The 22,211-nt window shown below is 42.6% G+C and overlaps 2 protein-coding genes and 1 long non-coding RNA gene across 13 annotated transcripts in view; 2 read left to right on the top strand and 1 right to left on the bottom strand.

Annotated features, from left to right (window-relative positions):
* TMTC4 (transmembrane O-mannosyltransferase targeting cadherins 4) overlaps window positions 1-9,326 on the top strand; it is a 53,194-nt gene extending 43,868 nt beyond the window's left edge. For 4 of the 7 annotated variants that reach the window (XM_068927981.1, XM_068927956.1, XM_009680086.2 and 1 more), the window contains 2 exons: window positions 5,668-5,737; window positions 6,258-9,326. In XM_068927981.1, the coding sequence (XP_068784082.1) occupies window positions 5,668-5,737; window positions 6,258-6,409 (222 nt within the window). In that variant the 3' untranslated portion in view covers window positions 6,410-9,326. The remainder of the gene's footprint in view (window positions 1-5,667; window positions 5,738-6,257) is intronic. The other 3 variants (XM_068927972.1, XM_068928008.1, XM_068927998.1) reach the window with 2 other exon arrangements.
* On the bottom strand, window positions 5,165-10,766 carry LOC138064609 (uncharacterized). Its single transcript, XR_011137845.1, has 3 exons — window positions 10,647-10,766; window positions 9,349-9,386; window positions 5,165-5,259 (listed from the first exon to the last, which is right to left on the bottom strand). It is a non-coding gene; the product is annotated as an uncharacterized lncRNA (long non-coding RNA).
* Window positions 10,767-12,599: 1,833 nt separating this feature from the next.
* The window catches only part of GGACT (gamma-glutamylamine cyclotransferase), a 36,370-nt gene continuing 26,758 nt past the window's right edge, over window positions 12,600-22,211 (top strand). The window contains exons 1-2 of one of the 5 annotated variants that reach the window (XM_068928041.1): window positions 12,650-12,728; window positions 21,564-21,663. In XM_068928041.1, coding sequence (XP_068784142.1) covers window positions 21,609-21,663 — 55 coding nt within the window. In that variant the 5' untranslated portion in view covers window positions 12,650-12,728; window positions 21,564-21,608. Of the gene's footprint in view, window positions 12,729-21,209; window positions 21,281-21,563; window positions 21,700-22,211 lie in introns of those variants that run through there. The other 4 variants (XM_068928085.1, XM_068928071.1, XM_068928050.1 and 1 more) reach the window with 4 other exon arrangements.

Raw genomic sequence — 22,211 nt, forward strand, 5'->3', positions numbered from 1 at the left:
CCTAACTTTAGGTGCTTGTGTTAGGAGTGTAGTTACCCTAAACTATGTCAGTGGTCGGTAGAGAGAAATAGGCTCTTAGGCACACTAGAGGGCAGTTAGGGTCTTATCTTGCTTCATTGCCTCTATAGTGAACCTCATCTGATTTAAAGGCCTTGGTTCAGGGTCTAAAATAGTGCAGGGTACAGTTGTGTGCTAATTCTTGTGCTTTTTGTATGTAAAAGAAGCAAAGTTTACCAATAGCCAGAATGAATTCTAGCCTCTCTACCTCATATGCCAGCTAATGCCAGATCAGGGATAGGAATACATGTGTGAGCCCAGAGTATTACAAGAAGTCCATACGTAGAACAATGTTTAGAACTTTCTTTTGGATACAGAGAACCAGCTAGCAAATGGTACTTTGACATTAACTACTTACATTACATTTACTACTTGTAAATATAACAGATTAGAGAGGTATTATTTTCCAAAGGAGCTATATGAGTTGACAGAGAGTAAATCATGTACAGCTAATGTATTTAATTGTTTTAATTGACTGCATAGTCACTAACCTAAGCGATAGGGACAAATTAATAATGAAGGGCGTTTTTAGTATCCCTCAGAAAAACATCATTTACTGAACTATGGCTTTTTGATATGTGGTAATGTTAGCAGCATTGAAGGAACATCCTCAGTACATACAAAGTGAAAGATTTTATGACGTTAGAACTTTCAGAATAGAATGTACATTTTTCTACCAAGTACTGTGTAGACTTTAATTTCCACGGACCTGTTCAACTGTGGAGTGATGACCTGTCCAATTGTGAGGCCAGGGCCTGTGACAGCACAACGCTTGCTCTTGTTTGCGTTGGTGATGCTGTTAGACTCCACATGACTGTTTCTCTAGACTGGTGGTTTGTTTTTTGTGCACTCTATTTCTATTCTCTCCCCACCTGAGACTGCTATAAAATATATATTTTAGAAGGTTACTTTAATGAAGTTCTAGAAGTATACAAATTAACATCCAGAATGTATAAGGAATAAGATTATGGAGAAGTTAATTGCTAGGATTATCATGGTGAGTCAAGAGTGTGAAAAAATGGGGGATTGTATAGTTATTTAGCAAGAATAATATGCAGCCTGACATGCTAAAGAACACTTCTAATGGAATAAGTAGAAAAAATAAGTAGAAAATTGGCAAGAAAACTTTCTCCAAGGGTTGGAGAAATAAGTCTGTCTTAGAGGATTTAAGAAATAAAAAAGAATGTAGTGATTTTAATGGACAGCTCTGGAAGGTCATTATGCCGCAGGGGAATGCATTGGAGACAAAGTGGAAATGATAGTAGGAGAAAATGAAGCTTTGAAGCCAGCATCCCGAGTGAAGTGGAAGGAGCAGCGGAGCCCAGGGAAAGCAGGGAGCAAAAGAGAATCTGTATGTTCAATAGGGAGTGGTAGATTTGTCTAGGGCAAAACACAAACTTAACTACTAACTTGAAACGGATGGCCTGATGTAATAAGGAGAGCAATTTAAGGGATTTGGAAAGTGGATTGATATCACTCGGTTGGAAAACAGTGACCTTAGCAGCTGTATTTTGCATGGCCTGGAAAGACGAGATAAAGTTGTTTTTTTTTTTTAGCTTGGAGAATGGTAAATGACAATAAAAAGCATGGGAGATATGGATTTCTTGTCCAGCCCCTCAACAGGTAAAGACAGAGAAGCGGATGGCTTGTCAAGGATTTTTATGGAGTGTGCATAGGAGGAGGAAAAAGAAAGCATCAAGGTGGTAGAAAAAATTGCCAGACAACTGCCTGGCTGTCTCTGTGTTGCATAACCTCAGGCATTTATTTTATTAGGTCACTCGTTGTGTGATTGCATAAAAGTTGTTACTGTATTGGCTTTATTGCCATAAACTAAGACTTGCTTTGTTTTTCTTTTTAATTATTTTTTCTTATTTTAAAAGACTTAGAGCAAGGAAAACACTCATAGTAAACTCAAAGTAAGCAGTATTCTCCTTCAGTTTCAAATACACTGATTTTCAGCAGAAGGTGGTTTTCCTAAGTAGCCAAAAAAAACCCAAGCTTTTAAGAGTTCTGTTTGTATCTATTCATAAGTGATTTATTGTTCCAGAAACAAAAGCTCATAAAGGATGAGCTGTTTTAGTGTTACTATTTTGTGGGGTTTTTTTTTTTAATTAACATCTGTTATACCAAGCTATATTTCTTATTTAAATACATGTTCTTGTTGCAGTGGACAAAGAACCAAGCTATCTTTAGTTCTTTGAAAATATGTATACTGTATTTTTGTTAGGTATACATCCATGCTTTTTCTGTAAGAAATACAAAAAATTGGCACCATTCAGCGTTTTTTTTTTTGTATTTGAAATAAAGCCAGACTTCAAATTTGCACTGTGGTCCTGGCAGCAGATGGAATGCAGTGTGCTTTCCTAAAGCCTTTGCTGTATACAGTATGCAAGTTTCCTAACACTTAATTTAAAGATTTGGCAAGGTAGAGCAATTTGAAATATTATTGGCTGTACTGAAATGTAGATTTACTCCATATAGCTACAGTAATATGAATGTGATGCACCTTAAATAGCCTTTAATCAGGCAGTATGCTTGTACTAGCTGCTGAGCAAAGCAGTGGCAATAAAAGTGTTTTCAGTATATGATTGAAGATGTATGGTAATGGGAGACAGCTCTGAGCATATATTTCATTAAGTTTTCCGGGAAAGCATTGCGCATTTTGGCCCATCATACTTGAGCAGTGGAGGGGTGAGTCCATACATTACCTGCTCCTTCTTTGTGTAGGTGGCAACAGTTAGCCATAAGACTGAGTTAGCTGGACAGCACATTTTTCACTTTAATTGCTGTTAGCCTTCACAGTGAAGAAAGCAGAGATTTGCTTAAACTAAAATGTCAGAATTTCCAGTGGAAAAATTAGACCTTTGCGGGACTTGTGACTAATCAATGTTTTCAGGTGCCAATCCACTCCTGATTTTGGGGCTTGGATGGCTGCATGTAAAGAGAAGGTTAACTTGCAGCACTGTTAGATTTGCCAAACGTTAGGTCTTGGGATGTCTCTCAGGAGATGGAGTTAGAGTCATAGAATAATTTAGATTGCAAGGGATCTCCAGATGTCATCTAGCCCAACCCACTGCCCGAAGCAGGCCTAACAAAATCAGCTTGCTCAAAGCTGTGCCCAGTTGAGTCTTGAACACCTCCAAGAGTGGAGATTATGAAACTTTCATAGGCAATTTCTTCCAATGTTAAACCACCTTCGTGGTTAAAAAAATTCCTTTTATCCAGTTGGAATTTTCTGTATACCAACTTGTCTCTCTAATGTCTTATTCTGTCACTGTGCACCTGTGACAAGAGCCTGACTTCATTTTCTCTGTCTCTTCCATTTCTCTTCTGATCCTCTGATCAGGTAGTTGCAGACAGCAGTAAGGTCTCCCCTTCGCCTTCTTTTTTGAAGGCTGAAGAGATCAAGTTTTCTCAGCCTCTCCTTGCATGTCAAGTGCTCCAGTCCCTGACCATCTCCATGGCCCTCTCCTGGGCTTGTGCCCTTGTTCTTGTAACGGGGAGCCCAAAACTGGACACAGTATTCCAGATGTGGTCTTACAAGTGCCAGCTAGATGGGAAGGATCACTTACTTGGATCTACTGGCTGCACTCTTAATAGTACAGCCAAGGATGTGGTTGGCTTTTCTTGCTGTGGGGGCATGCTGCTGACTCTTATTCAACCTGTTGTCCACCAGGCCTACCAGACCTTTTCCTGCAGAGCTGCTTCCTAGACAATCGATCCCCAGCCTGTACTGTTGCATGGGCTATGCCATCCCAGGTGGAAGACTTTGCGTTTACTTTTGTTGAATTTCATGAGATTCCCACCAGCCCCTTTCTCCAGCATGTCCAAGTCGCTCTGAATAGCAGCCATGTTCTCCAGCATACTGACCGTTCCTTCAAAGTAGGCGTCATCTGTGAAATTGCTGAGAGTATGTCCTGTCTTCGAAGTCATTAATGAAGACATTAACAGTATTGGTCTCAACAGAGACCAGTGCAACCAGGGTCATTAATAGTCTGGGTATGAGAATGATGCAGCTGCTGCTTATGCCAGGGAAAAGAAAGCTTAAACTTGCACTGCAAATTCGCATACTCTGTGAATTTCCAGATATTTCCCATGTTCATGCCTATCCAAATATTCCCTCTTCTGAAACAGTGGGGTCCCACTAAAGGATTTGTCTAGACCCTAGGTATTGTAATTGGCTTGTCCTGAGAAGATGAAGGCACCTTCTGCAGGAGTCTGTCTTGGCCTAAGAGTGGCAGTGCCAGCTCTCCTCAGGAAAATTCTGAAAGGAGCATGGGCTTTGGTTTAGAATTTGGACATACTTGGAGACTCTAAGTCACTCAAAGTTGTTAATCTTGACATCAAAAACTTGTTCTTGCCACCTCACGGACCCTTACAGAGTCTTATTTCATGCTGCACATGAGAATATGTGGAACCAAAAATCTGGCTGACAGCTTTTCAGCTTTTATTTTTCAGTAGAGCCTGTATTTTGTTTTCTGGACATAAGTAATAAAGGTTTAGCACAAAACAATTTGAAAGGCTTTTCCTGACATACTTCAGACAGTAAGTATGTGCATTAGAACAGGAACCTACCACATTGAAGCAATTTTATCTCCAGGTCATTTGCACAGAAACTAAATGTGCAACTTCCCCTAAAATACAGCATAACGTAGAAACTATGTAAGATATCTAAATATCTAAACTTGCATGTAGGCAAGTGTCGGAGAACAACGGGAGACAAGCGCATCCGATGATGATCAACAAGTCTCAGTTTATTCAGAATTATCTTATTACTTATATAACAGAGTTAATTAGCTCATACATATTGCAAAAGCCAAGCTCCTTATAGGTGGCTACAGTAGAAGGCATTGTTATCTATTAAATGGATACAGTAGAAGGCTATGCATCTTTTCCCAAGACACTAGTAGCAAGTCATGTACCTCTCCCAGGACACTAGTAGCAAGTCATGTGCTTTTCTCAAGACACTGGTTTCTACATTATTTTTCTAGTTTCTAAACCAGGGTCCTACATTCTGTGTCTAACTGCATTTAAGCAGGCCTTGTGATCTTGTCGTCATGCCCCTTGTCACGTAGCCAGTATTCAATAATATCTTCCACAGGCAAGTAAATATGGTCTATCTGGGTTGGGGTTTCTTTTGTATCTTCTTGAACTGCTACAGGAAATATGCTCTGGAACTAAAGTTTTGTATCAGCAGCTAGCCTGGGAAAATAAAAACGTTTGAATTAGAGAGTGCATTTAGCAGTAAATTGTTCCTCTGAATATTTGGTGAGGGAGTTCAACTTTTCCAAGAAGTACTCAGGCATCAACAGTCGTAAGAGTACACACTGCAAGTGGGAATGTAACAGGCACTCACTGTTCTTCATTAAGAGCCTGCGAAATTACGGTACATATTTGTACCATTATCACTGTTTTCTGGAGGTGAAAGCCACCTGCGCTACAGGATCGGGCAGGCTTACAGTATGTATATTGCGGTATTGTATAGATATGGCATAATATTTTGGGGTTTTGTTGTGTTTTTCTTTAGTTATAAATTTGGATACATTTTGCGTTATGTTACTTACTACAAGAGCAGTCTGTCATGTTGACTTGTTCTTCTAAATTATTCAGGAATCTGAAGCTTTGTTCCTCAAGGCAATTAAAGCCAATCCAAATGCTGCCAGTTATCATGGTAATTTGGGTAAGAGCCTTTCTAACTCTTATCAACTGCATTGTTTGTTTGCTTCATATTCATTGCATTTTAAAAAGAAAAAGCAATCTTTTGAGACTTCTTCCTGCTGGGCAGACTTCTATTTTACTTTCTAGAAAAGCTGCTAGCAAGAGAACAGGGCAGTAAACCAGAAAAGCTGTCACACAATATGACAGATCAAGAGGGCTGCACAGTCCAGCCCAGAGGTAGCTGCACTTCAGTGGCTGCAAATTGGTTCATTTATGCTCTGCTTGTAACCTGCTATGAGCTCACCAGATAAGAACTGCCACTTATGGCTACAATGTAATTCATTCCTTCATCAGTCCCATGCCAGTTCTGCTCCCAGGCTTTGCTCCCGCATTTGGCAGCAGAACAAGCAGCTACTGTGCCACCAGCCAGCAAAAGAGACCCTCACTGGAAACAAATGCGTTAATGTTGTTTTCCAAGTGATTGGCAAGATTGCATGTTATTCAACAATATTGCTAATGAAACTCCTCATTGATTTTTCCAGCTGTGCTTTATCATCGCTGGGGAAATCTTGACTTAGCAAAGAAGCACTATGAAGTCTCTCTGAAGCTTGATCCTTTGGCACCAGGGACCAAGGAAAACTACAACCTCTTAAGAAGAAAACTGGAACAATTGCAAAAGAAAGGCGAAGCCTGATGTTTATTTTCAGGTTGTCAGTGTATGCTGCTTACTATTAACATTACATGGCTACTTTTGTCCATGTAAGGGATTCAGCCAATAGTTTTTAAAAGTAATAACACTACCAACGTGCACACTTGAACGCTCTTAGAGATCCTAACATTTCAGCTGGAGTTTGGGAGATTTTTTATTTTTGTTTTCAGACTGTTTTTAAAGTCCCTTAAAATGTTTATATAGGTATATAAAGGTAACGCAGATGGAATTTCACAGCTGTGAATAAATAGCAATATTTGCATTGATTTGTAATTTGAAATCTTCATCTGATTTTTTTAGTAGCGGGATGAATATCAAAAGCTGTTTTATTTCTGAAAGTGATTCTGAAAAAAGTACATTTTTCTATTAAAACCTGATCTCTTCAGGTATGAAGAGTACCTGTCCAGTTCAGTTTAATTACTGCTTTCTCCTGTCAGTCCTACAAAGTTAATGAAATTCTGGAAGAACAGATTCTCACCAGCACCCAGTCTACACTTGTAGTTCTGAGTTACGGCTTTGTCTTGCTTCTGCTCTTCCCTTTGGCGTGTAGGATTTGTACAGGTGTAAATGAGAACAATGACCATAAAAGGCCTGTCATCCTGTGTACCGACAGACCATAAAAGGCCTGTCATCCTGTGTACTGCTGAGGTATCCTCAAGTAGAGAAAATACTCCTAGACTAAGAGAGAGAGATTAGCAAGCAGCAAAAGGAAAAGAGAGAAGGGTGATGTGATGGAGGAGTTGCCGGTCTTCTGTTCTTACAGCAGAGACCTTTGGCAACAAGTCAGAATTGCTTTAGCTCTGCTGGCAGGCTGGTGATCTAAATAGTTTACTGTCTGCAGGAGTTAATCCTTGTGTTCTAAGGCATTGCAGTCCTTTCTAGTTGAGGACTTTGCAGCCACTATATTGTTGGTGAATAAAGAAAAAATTTCTGTGAAGAAGTAACTGAGCAGGGAACCTGGCCCTGGCTGTTGATGCGTAATCTGAAGGGAACTCAGATTCACCTTTGCTCATGGGTTTGCTGAAGTAGCAGTTAAACAGGCATATCTGTTAATGTGTAAACTGATCACACTGTGATGTGGGGGTGATTCAGAGATGTTACCCATTTATACAGTTTTCAAAATGCGCCTTGACACATGTTTAAATCTGGCTGTCCAGAGTTGTCTTGTGCTAATGTTTATGTTCCTGCTTCAGGAAATATTCACATGTCTGTATTTATTTTTTTCACTTTTCTGTTTTATTTTTTTAGATTGGAAGATTGCTGTTGAATGTGAAAACTGAGGAACTTTACCTCTCTTTTCATATTCCTGCGTTTGTTTGTTTTTTCCCCATAGGAAGACATTGATCAATGCAGTAATTGCAGCTTTCCTAATTTGTCCAATGAGTATTGTATAGGAGGTTGTGGAATCGTCTTCATATACAACTCATCTATGTGTGGAAACATGTAAAATGTCGGGGAAATGCCTGCCATAGAACAGCATGTCACGTGACCTTATCATCTGACCACCATGTAAACGGTCTACATCTGCACTGTGTTTTGAAGCTACGGCAGTCTACTTTTTAATTATAACTTTGCTTGGGATTGAATGTTGTGTCAAGAACCAAGTGTGTCTACAGAGCACAATGTAATACTGCACAGCTACCCAGGCATCCTCTGATGGAGTTGGGGTACTACAAGTAGTGCAACTACTTCAATGTAATACTTATCCCAGACTATAAATCTGTGGCCAGCAAGACTGTAGCAGTGTGGTGCTGTCCACAGATTTGGCTTTGAATGAATTGATCTGCTTAAATGGGCACAATATGTTGCCATACTAATTCTAGTTGAAGTACCAGAGGTATGCATTTGTATTAATTCAGTGCTTCTCTCATGCTAATAAACCCTGTTTCTCAGCAGGACTAATTAGTTCATACAGGGTACTGAGTTGATGCAACTGTTTATTTCTTCTGGTTTCTGGAACAAGATTTTCAGAAATGAGTTTCAGAATGCCTTTGTTGGGAATAAACACGCTCTTTCAGAAGTATCCATACTGATCCAGCAAAATGCTGTGCCAGTATGACTAGTCAGCTTCTGAAAACTATCATAGTTCAGTCAGTACCAACTTAGGAATCTGAAACATGCTGACATAGATACACCCTTCGGTATGAGTTGCCGATTTTGAAGGTTTTCCATACATAGCCTAGTATGCATCTGATATAGAGAATACTTAGCTACTTCAGTCATGAAGTATTAAAGAGTCAGGATCCTGCTAGATGAGGTAGTTTACAGCAGGAAGTAAATGTTTTAAATGAAATCAGGTAGTCTTTGTATATTTGCAGTATGACATATTTTAAATTATTATTCTCATCATGGAGTTTGTATGTATAGTTGTCCCTGTTGCCTGTCACATTAGCTTTAAAGAAATCCAGTAGATCAATATTATGTATGGGGTATGAATTCTCTAGCTTATTATGAATCAAAAGAATTCTTCTGTGGAAATCAATTTGCCCTCCCACTCAAGAGTTTTAGATGGAAGAGATATGCCAAAAAATTAGACACTTTGTTGGCATTGGAAAATGCTGTTTACACTTCAATGCATACAACATGATCTCTTCTCGATTAGTTATCTGGCTACCTATCATATGATTTGGGGGGGTGGGGGGGTTGTTCGTTTTATGTCATTTTTTTAGTGCTGTAGAAATTCAGTGTGATTATTTGTATGATGGTAATAAGGATACACTTATGGCTGAGCATAATGTTGAGGCATGTTTGGATTCAAAAGAAACAACAAACAAGACTGCTTTTTTAATAAAAAATTTCCATAAGCCTTTCAAAAACACTAAATATTTTTTTACTTTATTTTCACAAACATTTTGAGCATGCAAATAATACCGTGAGTTTTATTAAAATGTTAATAAATTAATGTTTTGCTTCTTTTTTCATACCTCTTAACTGACTCCTAGAGTAGTGCAGAACACACAGCCTGAAAGAAAGATGTAGAAAAAGTGGTTTTATATGTAACCATTGTTGTACACGTAGTCTGTCCTTTCAGTGTGATGGATTTTTCCACCATTGCTAATTATGGAAGACTAAAGTTTCATCTTTATCTGCTGACCTGTGTGATTCTGGAGAAATGTGGGTACCTTTTTTTTTTTTTTTTTTTTTTTTTTTTTTTTTCAATGCCTGCTTGTTTTAAGGAGAGAAATACAGAATGATTCAATGCACAAAATGGAGTCAGAAAAATGTTCACAATGACTGCTATGGATAACAGTCACTTTTTAGCAAGAACTCCGCAAATGATTCCCTCACTGTATGTTTCTCTCATGTCTAGGCCAGTGTCAAGCACGTGAAGTTTCCATTATTTAATTTCATACTTAGGATTTAAACTTGGAATTGGGGGGAGGGAGGTGTGGAACATATCTATGAGCACTGAGAAATAAAGATCTTCAATAGTATTTGAATCGTTCGTTTAAAATATTGGGGCTATTAAGTGCAAACTGTTTCCTCTAGGCTTCAGATATAGATATCTGAGCTCTTCATCCTAGTTTCTCTGTAGCAGGTACTCTGAAACATGATTCATCTCCTAAAGGAAGCATCTTTAGGATGTGAGATGTCATGTACTTGAAGCAATTATTCCTCTCCACTAAGTTCAAAGGGTGGCTAAGGTGATCAGCTCATATATACAAAGAAAATCTCACTCTGCTGCTTTCACCTGACTTAAGGAAGTCCTCTGCACCTCTCTCAGAGTACATTCTTTGCACCAAGAATGTTAAAAGGCTAGCATGCAGGCAAATTGGCCGGTGCCTGCCTTAAGAGTCCTAGTGGCTGGTTGAAGTAGAGGATAAGACAAATGAAGAGAGTTTTGGTTTCTGCACAGTAAAATTGATAAGTGATAAAGCATCTGAATGTCTAATCTATGCCAACTGAACCCCAAAGCATTCAGAACGGGATGCCCTGTTTTCTGAACCAATTCTATTCATTGCTAGTTTATTTATCACAATAAACAGTAACACGTTCTCGTTAAACTGACTTTTCGGTGTTCTTCCTTTTGTTCTAAAAGCAACCTAAAGCAACCGTAAACTTGCAAATGTGAGATTTTTTTTTTAAATTACAGTTGCTACTCCAAGCTGTATCTGTTAGAATGTCAAATGTGATAGTGTAGCCCATTTCTATACGTATTTTTGTTTTAGTTCAAACATCTCAATGTTTAGTTGCAGAAGTACACATAGGTAGGATCACTTACCTATCACGACATGTAGATTCCCATGTCACTCTGGAACTTGGCCCTTCTGTTGAACAGTGCTTGTTTCCAGAGCTTTTGGTACATCTCTGCCAAATGCAAGTTTATGAGGGCATGTTTAACTCCAAAAAAATAAAGTTTGCTAGAAACAAAGGTGAGATCATATGGTCAAATTTTTGTGATGTAAAAGCAAAGATAACCAAACTTTTGGTTTTGTCATATACCACCATAAGCAGCAAGTGCTACTAGTAATGGCAGCTTTTGACTCTGCACTGGGCTCCATAATGTGGTTTTGCATAGCTGTAATGTTATAAACACAGCAATATGGAACTTCTGTTTTAAGGAAACAGGACTGTACACCCACTCTGAAGAAGCAGATGTGTGTAGCTGCTAGGGTTGTTGAGCACTGGAGGACTGATGCTCTTTGCATTAGAAAGCTGCACTGCAGTATTGTACCATAGGTGTCCACTGTGTGTCAGTGATGATACCTGTCCAGTGGTTCAGGGCTTGTTAAAAAATATTTTTGTTAACAAAAAATCCTACAGATATTGAAATTGGTAGCTTGTATTTGCTGAGCTGAACTGTTTTTTTCATGTGGTAATCATTTAGGTTGTAAATGGTACATTCCAATTTATTGCATTTCAACCGAGCAAGAAGCAAATACATTTGTAATGGAGCCATATAATAAATCTGCATTTTGCTGTCTTTTTGCATAGATTTTCATTGTGATAATGTTTATTTTTTGTTGTAAGTTTTTTTGGTTCGGCTACAAACTGAACTGCATTACTATAAGCTAGGAACAAAATCTAATGGGGACAGTAGATAGGTATTGTGATACAGGAAGACATTCTTCCCCACTGGCTTGACAGTCTGAAATCTAGATTTCGCACAAATGAATCCATGCTGGAACACTCATGCCTAAAGAAAAAAGCAGCACTTGACGAAAATGGTGGAGTATCCAATTACTTTCAAGCTTGAAAAATAAATTATATAAAAATAAGTGGAGACGTCGCCTCAGAGAGAGCGCTTCAAACTCTGTGCACTCTAACCCTGCTTCCGAGCGGCAATTATTATTATTAATATTATTAACTGCTAAATGGGTAAGAAAGGGAATAGTCCATAGGAGATGCAACCCACCTTTCAGTTTACTTGAATAGTCAAGGAGGATGGACTGAAACTAAATTAGTACTTGCTGTCCTAGTCATCAGGCTACAAAATGGCACTCGTTCTCTAGATAAATATTTAGTTGCTCAAACCAGCTTCAGAGAGAGCATAAGGGTATCTTATCCCTACTCCTGCAGGGGCACATTCATTAGCGTGGTGCTTAGAACGCACTCTAGGGAATATTAAATTTACGTTATCCTGCCCAATAACAGGGCGACAGCATGGCACGGCTTATTGCTGGTATTTTACTGTGTGCAGTCTTACTTACATGCGTTGCAAAAAAAAAGTAGACTGAGCTCTACCAATGCGACCTGCGGGGACTTCAGGCGATGCATCAGAACGAGGTGAGCAGCAAGGGGCGCGGGGCGCTGTCAAGATCTTAACGCCTTTGCTTTAGCATGCTCAAAATCCAACCTTTCGTGAGCTAGGGGAATTTTAAATTTTAATGACCAAGAGGAATGGCTGCAGAAAGTCGCTTCAGTGCATCTAGATTTTGGTTACACAGTTAAAAACCAGCCAGTGAGCGGGCAACTGCTAGGCTAGGACGTGCCGGAGCCGCGCTGCGGCTTTGCTGCTGGCGCCGATCTGCGAGCGCACACTCTTCCCACTGCCTGCAGCGTGTTGCACTCCGTCCTGTGCAGTTTTGTGCCTGCTGCGGTCGCCCCGAAAGTAACCCGCCCCTTCCAGGGACCGCGCTCCCTCCGCCCGCCGCCGCCGCCGCCCCTTGAAGCGCGCGGACCCAGCTCCCACCGCCCCGCCCCTCCCTGCGTGTCATGGCCCCGGCCCCGCCCCTAGCAACGCGGCCGCTCCCCGCAGGCTCCGCCCCGCCGCCTACTCCCCTGAGAGGCGCCCCGGGCCGCGCAGACGGAAGCCGGCCACAGCCGGAAGCGAAGGCGCCGGAGGCAGCGGCAGCGCTGGCGAGTGAGTGTCGCGAGAGGCGCCCGGCGGCGGTGGTGGCGGCGCGCTAGGACCCGGCGCCGAAGGGCAGGGCAGGGCGCGGCGCGGCGCGGCGGCCACGTGACGCTGCCGGGCCGCGCCCGGCTGCTCGAGCGGTCGGCGTGTGACTGGCGCGGCGGCGCGCGGCGGAGGAGGAGGAGGAGGGGGGCCCCATCTTCCCCGCCCCGCCCCCCTCGCTAGGGCGGGGCGCTAGGACCCTCCGTACGCCCCTTCCCCGCGCTCGGTGACGCTGCGGCGGAGCCGCTCCGCAGCCAATGAGCAGCTGGGAGGGTTGCCCTGCCCCGCCCCTCGCAGAGGCAAGGCGGGGGGGGGGGGGGAAGGCCGCGCGCCGAGGGAGCCGTTGGCTGGGGTGTCGCCATGGCGCCGCTGGGCGCTGGCGCTAGGCGGCCGCTGCCGGAGCGAGCGGGTCTGCGGCAGGAAGCTCGCTTCTGCCGCAGGCGGGCTGGGCTGGGCTGGGCTGGGCTGGCTAGGCCGGGCGCCGCAGGTTCGCCTGGGGCCTCTTGGCGGCGGGGCAGCTGCCGAGGAGACCGCTGCGGGCACCGTGCGCGGAGAAATGCGTCGATTTAAATAGAGCGGCTGGTCAACGGCCAACCCCGCGGCGTCGCGGCTGCGGAGTTTGTTTCTCTGTGGGCTCAGGGGGTCCCGCCGGGGCAGCAAACGCCACCCCCCGCCTTGCCGGCCGTCTCCTAAACAGTGCCCGGCGGGGCAGCGGTGCGGTGCTGTCCCTGCCGCAGGCTCCCCGGGGCCGGTGATGCTGTACTGGAGCCTGTGAGCTCCCGAAACCCCCCCCTGTCCCCGGCTAGGTGGCCTGGGAGAGCCCCCCCCCCATTTCCTCCCCCCGGCACTGCTCGGCCTCTCCTGCCCCTGGGGAGCCTCCCGGCCCGAGGTGCAGGCTGCCTGTGGCATTGCCGGCCGGCGAGGTCGAAACTGTACCTCAGGCTCATGGAAAAAGCTCTGTCGCTGAAAAGCTGAAAGTTTTTGTGTTGTTTTTTGATTTTTTTTTTTTTGCCTCGGTAAAGCAGACAAAGCAATCTTTTGCTCTGAATTTGAAGATGTACTGATTGGCCAAGGTGGTGGGAGCAGCCTTACCTTCTCCTAGTATTCAATTTCCTAGCGTGTCCTGGAAACAAAAGGGTTTATGATGATCCACATACTAATTGTAGTAAGCTTCCTTTACCTTTAACGATTAGTAAAGTGGATTTGAAGAGAAGATAACTACACAGAGGAAGAACAAAAAGTTTAGGTGCAGTAGATGCAGAGAATCTATGACGATACCAATATCCTTATATAAGATAGTGCTTCGAATCATTAGTCTTTTTGATTACATTGCTGAGATTGGATTTTTGTTTACTGAAAGATAGCTTTTTACACTTGCTAGCTTCTTGAGTACCTCATTTGACTGTTTTGTATTTTTCCTGCTTTTTCTGCACCCTTTTCCATCTTGGAGGTGATAACATGTGTGTCTATATTGACTCTAGACATTTAACTTTCTCATTTCTCATTACTTCAGGACTTTTTAAATTTGCTAGCACTGTAACTTCGGTCATGCTTTGAAAATATCAAGCCAATAACTTACAAAGGCACAACTATGACTATTTCCATAACCAAGTTGTATTTTGTGTAGGACTTTGTGAAGAGTAGACCTGTTTTATATGTACTCCAGTTTAATGCTTAAGCAGCCAGTCATCCTGGAGAAGCTGTTTCCTGACACTTAAAATTTTCATGGTGTGACATAGTCCATTAAAAGAGGCTTTAAATTTATTGTATGTGCATGAAAAATGGCCTTATTTCCTTCTTTTTTCTCCCCCCCGAGAAATGCCTTAAAAAACTAGACAAATCTATATATAGTGTATGTATTTTCAGCTGTCGCTAATATCTTCCTCATTTTTGATCTATGACATCAAAATCATATGAAAGTTAACATCTTGTAACGAAAGTGTATTATGCATACTATTGCTATTCATAAGTAAACACTAAACAGAACAAACATTTCTGTCACTGTCTATTTCTAAACCTGAACTCTTAAAGGTGTTACATACTAAACAAAAAAATGACTTCTGATATGTTGCCTAGTGTATTGGAATCTGAATCCTATTGCTGCGAAATGTTAAGTAATTGATACTTGTAGTAAGTACTTCATTCTATTTGGGTTCTTGCTGACAGTTTGCAGCTCGTTTTTCAAATTACTGCAACATTATGCAGTATCTTTCCAAGTGAGTTTCTTTGATTCTGCTCATGAGTTTATTTTGAAACTACTGGAATATTCAACAAAGTCTCACTCAGTTACCGAAGAAACTGGGTCATATTATCAATGTCTGTCATGTCTGTTACTTACAATTTTTTACAGTCACTTTATATGTATGATAATTTTTTGATGGTCATTTCCTGATATCTATTGAAGGTAGAAATACTGTTTTGAATACTTTATTTACTGCATTATCTGCTTTTTATCCTTTAGAAATGATCATCGTGTCTATTCATTTTTTCCTTAGCTGATCTCTGACTTGGAAAGTCAGATGCCTCCAGAGAGTACTGAGCACAAACCAGGACTGTTGTTGCATCCAACATCCTGCTGTTGCTCCCACCATTAAGCTGAGCATAGCCTCTTCACTTGAAAAGCGTTGCCTAACGTTGGCATTAGTTCTGCTTTGAGGGGGAGCTTGGGTTAGATGACCTTCAAAGGTTCCTTCCAACCAACATTTGTCTGATTTGGTGTATACCTTTTCATGACTCCCTATAGTAATCTAACTATGTCTTTCAGAAAAATTTTCCTCTTGAAAATGATGAGCATCTGACTGCTGATGTAACCGCAAATTTTTCCTGTTCTGCTTCTGCCAGTGTATCATTGCTGCTTGTTCTTGTTACGGAACTTCTGCAAAGTCAGCCTGCAGGACTGCTTCATTTACTTCCTCATCTACATTTTAAATTTGTGAGTGTAGATGCAGGAATGAAGGTGTAGTGAAGTAAAATAAGTCACTGAGATTTCAGAAGTGTATGTGACATTCACCTGCTGCTGCTAGCTCTGGTACGCTTTTACTCTCTGATGGACTGGCAAATTTTTCTTTGTAATCATAAATAGCATTAATAGTTCTTCTTTGTAGCAGAAATACACCTCCTTTCACTATCATTTCTGTGTCAGCTTTTTGTTTGGAGAAATGTGCTTTTTTTTCTTCCTGTTGCTATTCATGTCTTGTATGTTTCTCAAGCTCTAAAGCATATGCTCTTTGAACTTAAATCTAGCCAAATAATTTTCATAACTCTTGTGCTTTAGGTAGAATTGAATGTGGAACTTGCATGACATTTTAAGTGATACGAGCCGCTTAAGCAGAGAACACCTGCCGTGCTCTGATGAATTTTCTGTATGGGCGGATGCTACCTTTCTTTTTCCATCCTGCAAAATATCTTTTCTCTTTGACAGAACGTTGAGAAAAAATATTAGATAGGGGGAATGTTTGGATGCAGTCATACCATTGAGTTTGCAAATGTAATACCCGTTTTATAGTCTCTAAGAGTGCACTTAACAGTTTTTCTTCTAAAAATATACTGCAAGCAGTAGCAAATTGCTGTTTTTAAATCAAAATCTGTCGCCGTATAGAATGTACTGTTCTTCCCTCCAAAAGTTTAATTAGTTTTTGTGGACCGTCTCACATACAGCTGTTTTCCTCATTCCTACAAGCCAATTAATGCTAAAGGACAGACTGCACAAAAGTAGTACAACATTCTATTGATTTACCATTGCATTATGTTTCAAAAATGCCTGCAACATTAAGATTCTTGGCCATTGTCACTTTTTCCAATTTGTCAGTTATTCGCTTCAAGCACCTTGAGAAAACACGTTGACTATAATTGTCATTTCTGTATTGTCTATCTTATGAGACAGCTCTTTTCTTTTGGAATTACCTATCCAGCCACCTTTTTCCCCAATATTTTGACTGTGGTTCCTCTTATGTCTTCTATACTAACTGTTTGAGTTATCTCTGTATTACTGACATTCCTGAAAGAAGTGCTTGGCCATATGCCTTTTCCTCATCCCTTCCCTAAAGCATTACCTTTTTCCAGTGCTGCCTGTGTGTTCCCACTGTAGCTATGAAGGAGCATTGCATTTGTGCCAGGCTTCAGCCATCTGAATAGTATTAATGCTACAGTATTATTTGACAATGTCAGATAATACCGGAGTAATTACAAATCTTTCTTGCTTGCTCACTTTTTTTCTTTCACTCTCGCCGGGCTTTATCCATTGGGTCTTGAAAACCTCCAAGGTTGGAGACAGCACAGTCTCTCGGGACAGCTTACTCCAATGCTTAATTCTCATCTTGGTGAAAAAAATGTTTCCTCTTACCAAGTCAGTCTCTCTCTTGTTTCAGTTTGCCTGTTATATCATCCTCCCAACCATGCACCACTGTAAAAGAGCCTAGGTGCATCATCTGGATAATCTCCCCATAGGTTAAGTACCTATAAAGCTGTTTCTTTTCCAGGTTGAACAAGCTCTGTTGTTCGAGTCCCTCCTCCCAGGGCAGGTACTTCTGACCATCTTGGTGGCCCTCCGCCTTCAGTATATCATGTTTTTCTTGTTATGGGGGGCCCAAAACTGGATGCATTGTTCTAGATGTGGTCTAAAAAGTAGCAAGTAAAGCAGTTTACCATTTCCTTAATGATTATTAAGGCTGTTAATGCAGCCCAGGATGTTGTTGCCTCCTTTGCTGCCAGGACACGCTGCTGCCTCATGCTCAGCTCACTGTCTGCCGAGACCCCCCAGCTCTTCCACAGAGCTGCTCCCCAGCCAGTAGGTCCCCAGACTGTATCATTGCAAGGGCTGGTCAATTCCAGGTACAGAGCTTTGCATTTATCTTTGAGTTTCACAAGGTTCCTGCTGGCCCATTCCTCCCACCCATCTAGGCCCTCTCTGCTGGCAGCCATGCCCTCAAGCTTATCAACTGGTCCCCTCCTCCAGTTGGGTGTCATCTGCAAATGTGATAAGAGTATGCTCCATGCCCTTCTTCAGGTCATTGATAAAGGTGCTAAACAGGGCAGGTTCAAGTACAGACCCTTGTGGTACTCCACTTGTCACCAGCCTATTAACCACAGCTGAGCCCAGCCGTCCACCCCGTTTTGTACCCACCAGACTAGAATGGCCTGGCTGGGGTAGAAGAATGCTGTGGCAGATGGTGTCAAAAGCCTTGCTAAAATCAAGGTAAATGATGTCCACTGCTTTTCCCTTGTCTACAAATACAGTCACTATCCTAGAAGGCAGTCAGGTTGGTCAGGTGGGATTTACCATTGATTAATTTAAACTGGCTGCTCCTACTTCTTCCACACTTCTTTATGCACCCAGAACTGTGCTCCAGGAGGACTCGCTCCATGATTTTCCCAGGGGCCGAAGTGAGGCCAATCTGCCTGTAGTTCCCCAGATCATCCTTTTGGCCTTTTTTGAAGAAGAGTGCAACATCTGCCTCTCTCCAGTTACTGGTAACCAGCTCTGATGTCAGCTGCCTTTCAAAGACGATCAAGAGCGGTCTCGCTATGACATTGGTCACCTCTCTCGGCAGCCTTGGATGCAGCCCCTCAGATCCCATGGATACACATGGGTTGAGCTCTCAGTGATTCCTGACTCGATCCTCATCCACTGCTGGTCATTCTTCTCCCCTTGAACCCTGCCTCTAAACACAGAGGCCTTAGAGGTGTTGGTGGTGAAAACTGAAGCAAAGACGATACTGAGTTTCTCAGCTGTATTTGTATCTGCTGTCAGAAATTCATCCTTCCCGTTCAGGCCCAGGCCCAAGTTTTCCTTACTCAGCCTTTCACTACTGCTAATACAGCAATAGATGCTCTTATTGCCCTTGATGTCCCTTGCAAACGTCAAGATAAGCTTTGGCTTTCCTAATACCATTCCCTACATGGCTGGACGATGTTCCTAAACAACTCCTTGGTAGCTTCTCCATGCTTCCACCACCTGTATGTTATCCTTTTGCATTGGAGCTCTATCATTCCCTGCTTCATCAGGCTGGTCTCCTGATGCGTTTCCTTTTTCTGAGTATTGGGATGAACTGTTCTTGTGCTTGGAGGATGCTATCCTTAAAGGTCTGCTAGGTTTCCTGAGCTCCTTTGTCCTTCAGAGCTGCCTCCCATGGGAGGCAGGATCCCACCTACGAGTTCCCAAAATAAACCCAAGCTGCCTGATATCCAGCTGTCTGTTCTCTGCTACTTGCGCTCCTCATTCCATACAGCATCTTGAAACTCCACTACAGGTTACTGCAGCCGACACTACCAGTGATTATCAGGTCTCCAAACACTTTTTGCTTTTTAGTGAGCAGATCCAGCTGTGTGTCACCCCTGGTTGGCCTATTCAGTATCTATATCAAGAAATTTTCCCTAACGCCCTCCAGAAATATCCTGAATTGCTTGTGTCCTGCCACGTTGCCTCTCCAACAGATTTCAGGATGGGTAAAGAACAAGAGTCTGTGATCCAGAGGCTTCCTTGAGTTCTTTAGAGAGAACTTCAGGTGCTTCTGTGCTGTTCAGGTGGTCTGCAATAAACCCACATGATCATGTCATTCTTCCTGGCCTCTCCTCTGATCATGACCCACGGGCTCTCAACCAGCCTGGCTCCTATCCCAGAGAAGAGTTTCATACATCTGGACACATAGAGGACAATTCCCCTCCTCATCCTCTCTGTCTTTGCTGAAGAGCCTATACCCATTGCAGCATTCCAGCCATGCAAGTGTTCCCCACAACATCTTGGTTATTCGAATGATGTCACAGATCTGAGACTGCACATGAAGCTCTAGTTCCTCCTGCTTGTTTTGCAATGCGTCCACTTGAGGTGAGTCTGTTGTCCTATTTTCCTTGCTTTCTTCCATAGCCTTGGAGGAAAGGAGGACTAGAGGCATACCTAATGCTGTTTCTTGCTCTCTCCACCCGGACTGGCAGTGCTGCTTTGTCTATCCAGCCAGGTGGATTTGTGAGTCTTGATACAGATGAAGGAAGTAGATTATTAGGATGTCAGAGGATTGTGATTAGTGGCACGCTAATCTAATAGTGTGTCTAATTGGAGGCCTCCAGCTAGTGGTGTCCCCCAGGGGTCAATACTGGGTCCAGTCCTCTTCAAATTATTCATCAGTGACCCGGATGAAGGGACAGAATGCACCCTCAGAAAGTTTACCGATTATACAAAACTAGGAGGAATGGCTGATACACCAAAGGGCTATGCTGCCATTCAGAGTGACCTGGACAGGCTGGAGAGATGGGCAGAGGGAAACCTCATGAAGTTCAACCAAGGCAAGTGCAGGGTCCTGCTCCTAGGGAGGAATAACCCCATGCCCCAGTACAGGCTGGGGGCTGACCTGCTGGAGAGCAGCTCTGTGGAGAAGGCCCTGGGAGTCCTGGTGGACAACAAGTTGACCGTGAGCCAGCAGTGTGCCCTAGTGGCCAAGAAGGCCAGCGGTCTCCCGCGTTGCATTAGGCAGAGTGTTGCCAGCAGGTGGAGGGAAGGTGATCCTCCCCCTCTCCTCAGCCCTGATGAGGCTGTACGTGGAGTACTGTGTCTAGTCCTTTGCTCCCCAATACGAGAGAGACACGGAGCTCCAGGAACGATTCCAGTGAAGGGCTACTTAGATGATGAAGGCGCTGGAGCATCTCTCCTATGAGGAAAGGCTGAGGGAGCTGGGCCTGCTCAGCCTGGAGAAGAGAAGACTGAGGGGGGGATCTGATCAGTGTGTCTAAGTGTCTGAAGGGAGGGTGTCAAGAGGATGGGGCCAGCCTCTTCTCCACGGTGCCCAGCGACAGGGCGAGAGGCCGCGGGCACCAACGGAAACACAGGAGGTTCTGTCTGAACGTGAGGAAAAACTTGTTGCCTGTGAGGGTGACTGAGCAGTGGCCCAGGTTGCCCGGAGAGGTTGTGGAGTCTCCGTCCTTGGAGATATTCAAAAGCCATCTGGACGGGGTCGTGGGCAATGTGTTCTAGGCGATCGTGTTTGAGCGGGAGGGTTGGCCTGGATGATCTCCAGAGGTCCCTTCCAACCTCAACCATTCTGTGATTCTGTGATACGTTAGAAGAAACGTAGATCCCAGCATCATCTTGAGTACACGCTGGGCAAACTCCTGGCTCTCCAGCAGCAGTCAGGATTTTAGGTTTCCCATTGGTGAGAAAGGAGACATAGACAAATGCTCATTTCCCATCACAGGTATAAAACTCTCACTGTTTACTCTAAGATGTTTTCCAGGAGTTTCAGGAGTACCTGATGGCATTAAGATACTTTCTGGTAACAATATCATGGGCAATTCCAATAGCATTTTGTAATAATATTATAAAGGGCATCTCTTTTCTCCAAAGTAATTTTTGCTACTGATGTAGAGTCATCTACAATTCTTCTCTTATCTCTCTCTGTATCCTGGGCATCAACGTATATTTCTGCTGTGTTCTCCTGCATCACAGAGACTTAAAGGACCACTGGTTCTCCCTTCAAAAGCAATAACTTCAGTGTATGGGGAACATATAGCTTCTTCTATTGTTTTGCGAGGTGGGTCAATATGAAGAGTTTTTGCCTCATAGATTTCAGATACTGAAAAGCTTGTGGTGTGTGCTTAATTTGATATACCGAGACCTCTCCTGCTGAATGCAGTGTTTAAATACTTAGTTTTAAAAAAAACGGAGTGTTTGCATAGATCTCTGCAGAATTGGAATGTTAATCCAAATCTGTAGTAAAACTATCTTCAGATGACTATAAGTATTCATTCGTATATGGATACTATGTATATATTCATATGTATTTTTCCCATAAATAACTTAATTTGGTTCCCTAGGTCCTGTGAGATTCAAGCGGCTGCTGTTCCTAGATTCTGCAGACCATGATCTACATGTACCTTGTGTTACACAGTTCTGCTAGAAGGAAGGTATTTTCAAGTACGTGGGTTGGATAGCTCAGTCTTGGCCATTCAGGTGTTCATTTTCTTCATCATTCAATTGTGTACTTTGTGATTGTGTCCTAGGTGAAGCCTCATGGCGCTGAAGTTCTGTGTTAAAGCATGGAGTTTGTTTTTATTTATTTTTTTCTTTGCTTATATTTCTGCTTGTAATAATGGATGCAATGTTTTGAAGCATTGAGCACCTGCCCCATTGGATATAAAGGGATTTGGGACTTGAGCCTGTCAGAAAGTCAAAAGCTGAATAATATGCTTTTACACTCCATCTTCTGGTAGGGTAGGCAACCGGCTTAGGTGCCTAACCTTGAGAAGTTTAGGTTAAGTAAGATGAATACTACCTTCTGATTCATAAGCACTTACAAATAGCATTTTTTTCTAAATTCTTTTAAACAGAACCTAAGCTTTTGTTTGTTAATTGCGTATTAAACAGGCTGGACATATGGACACTGAAACCTAGCACTAAAATCAATATGTGATTTGAATCACATTTTGTCCACAATTAGCTAATAATTTATTTGGCTCTTAGAC

This window comes from Struthio camelus, chromosome 1 (genome assembly GCF_040807025.1).
Source record: "Struthio camelus isolate bStrCam1 chromosome 1, bStrCam1.hap1, whole genome shotgun sequence".
Classification (NCBI taxonomy): Eukaryota; Metazoa; Chordata; class Aves; order Struthioniformes; family Struthionidae; genus Struthio; species Struthio camelus.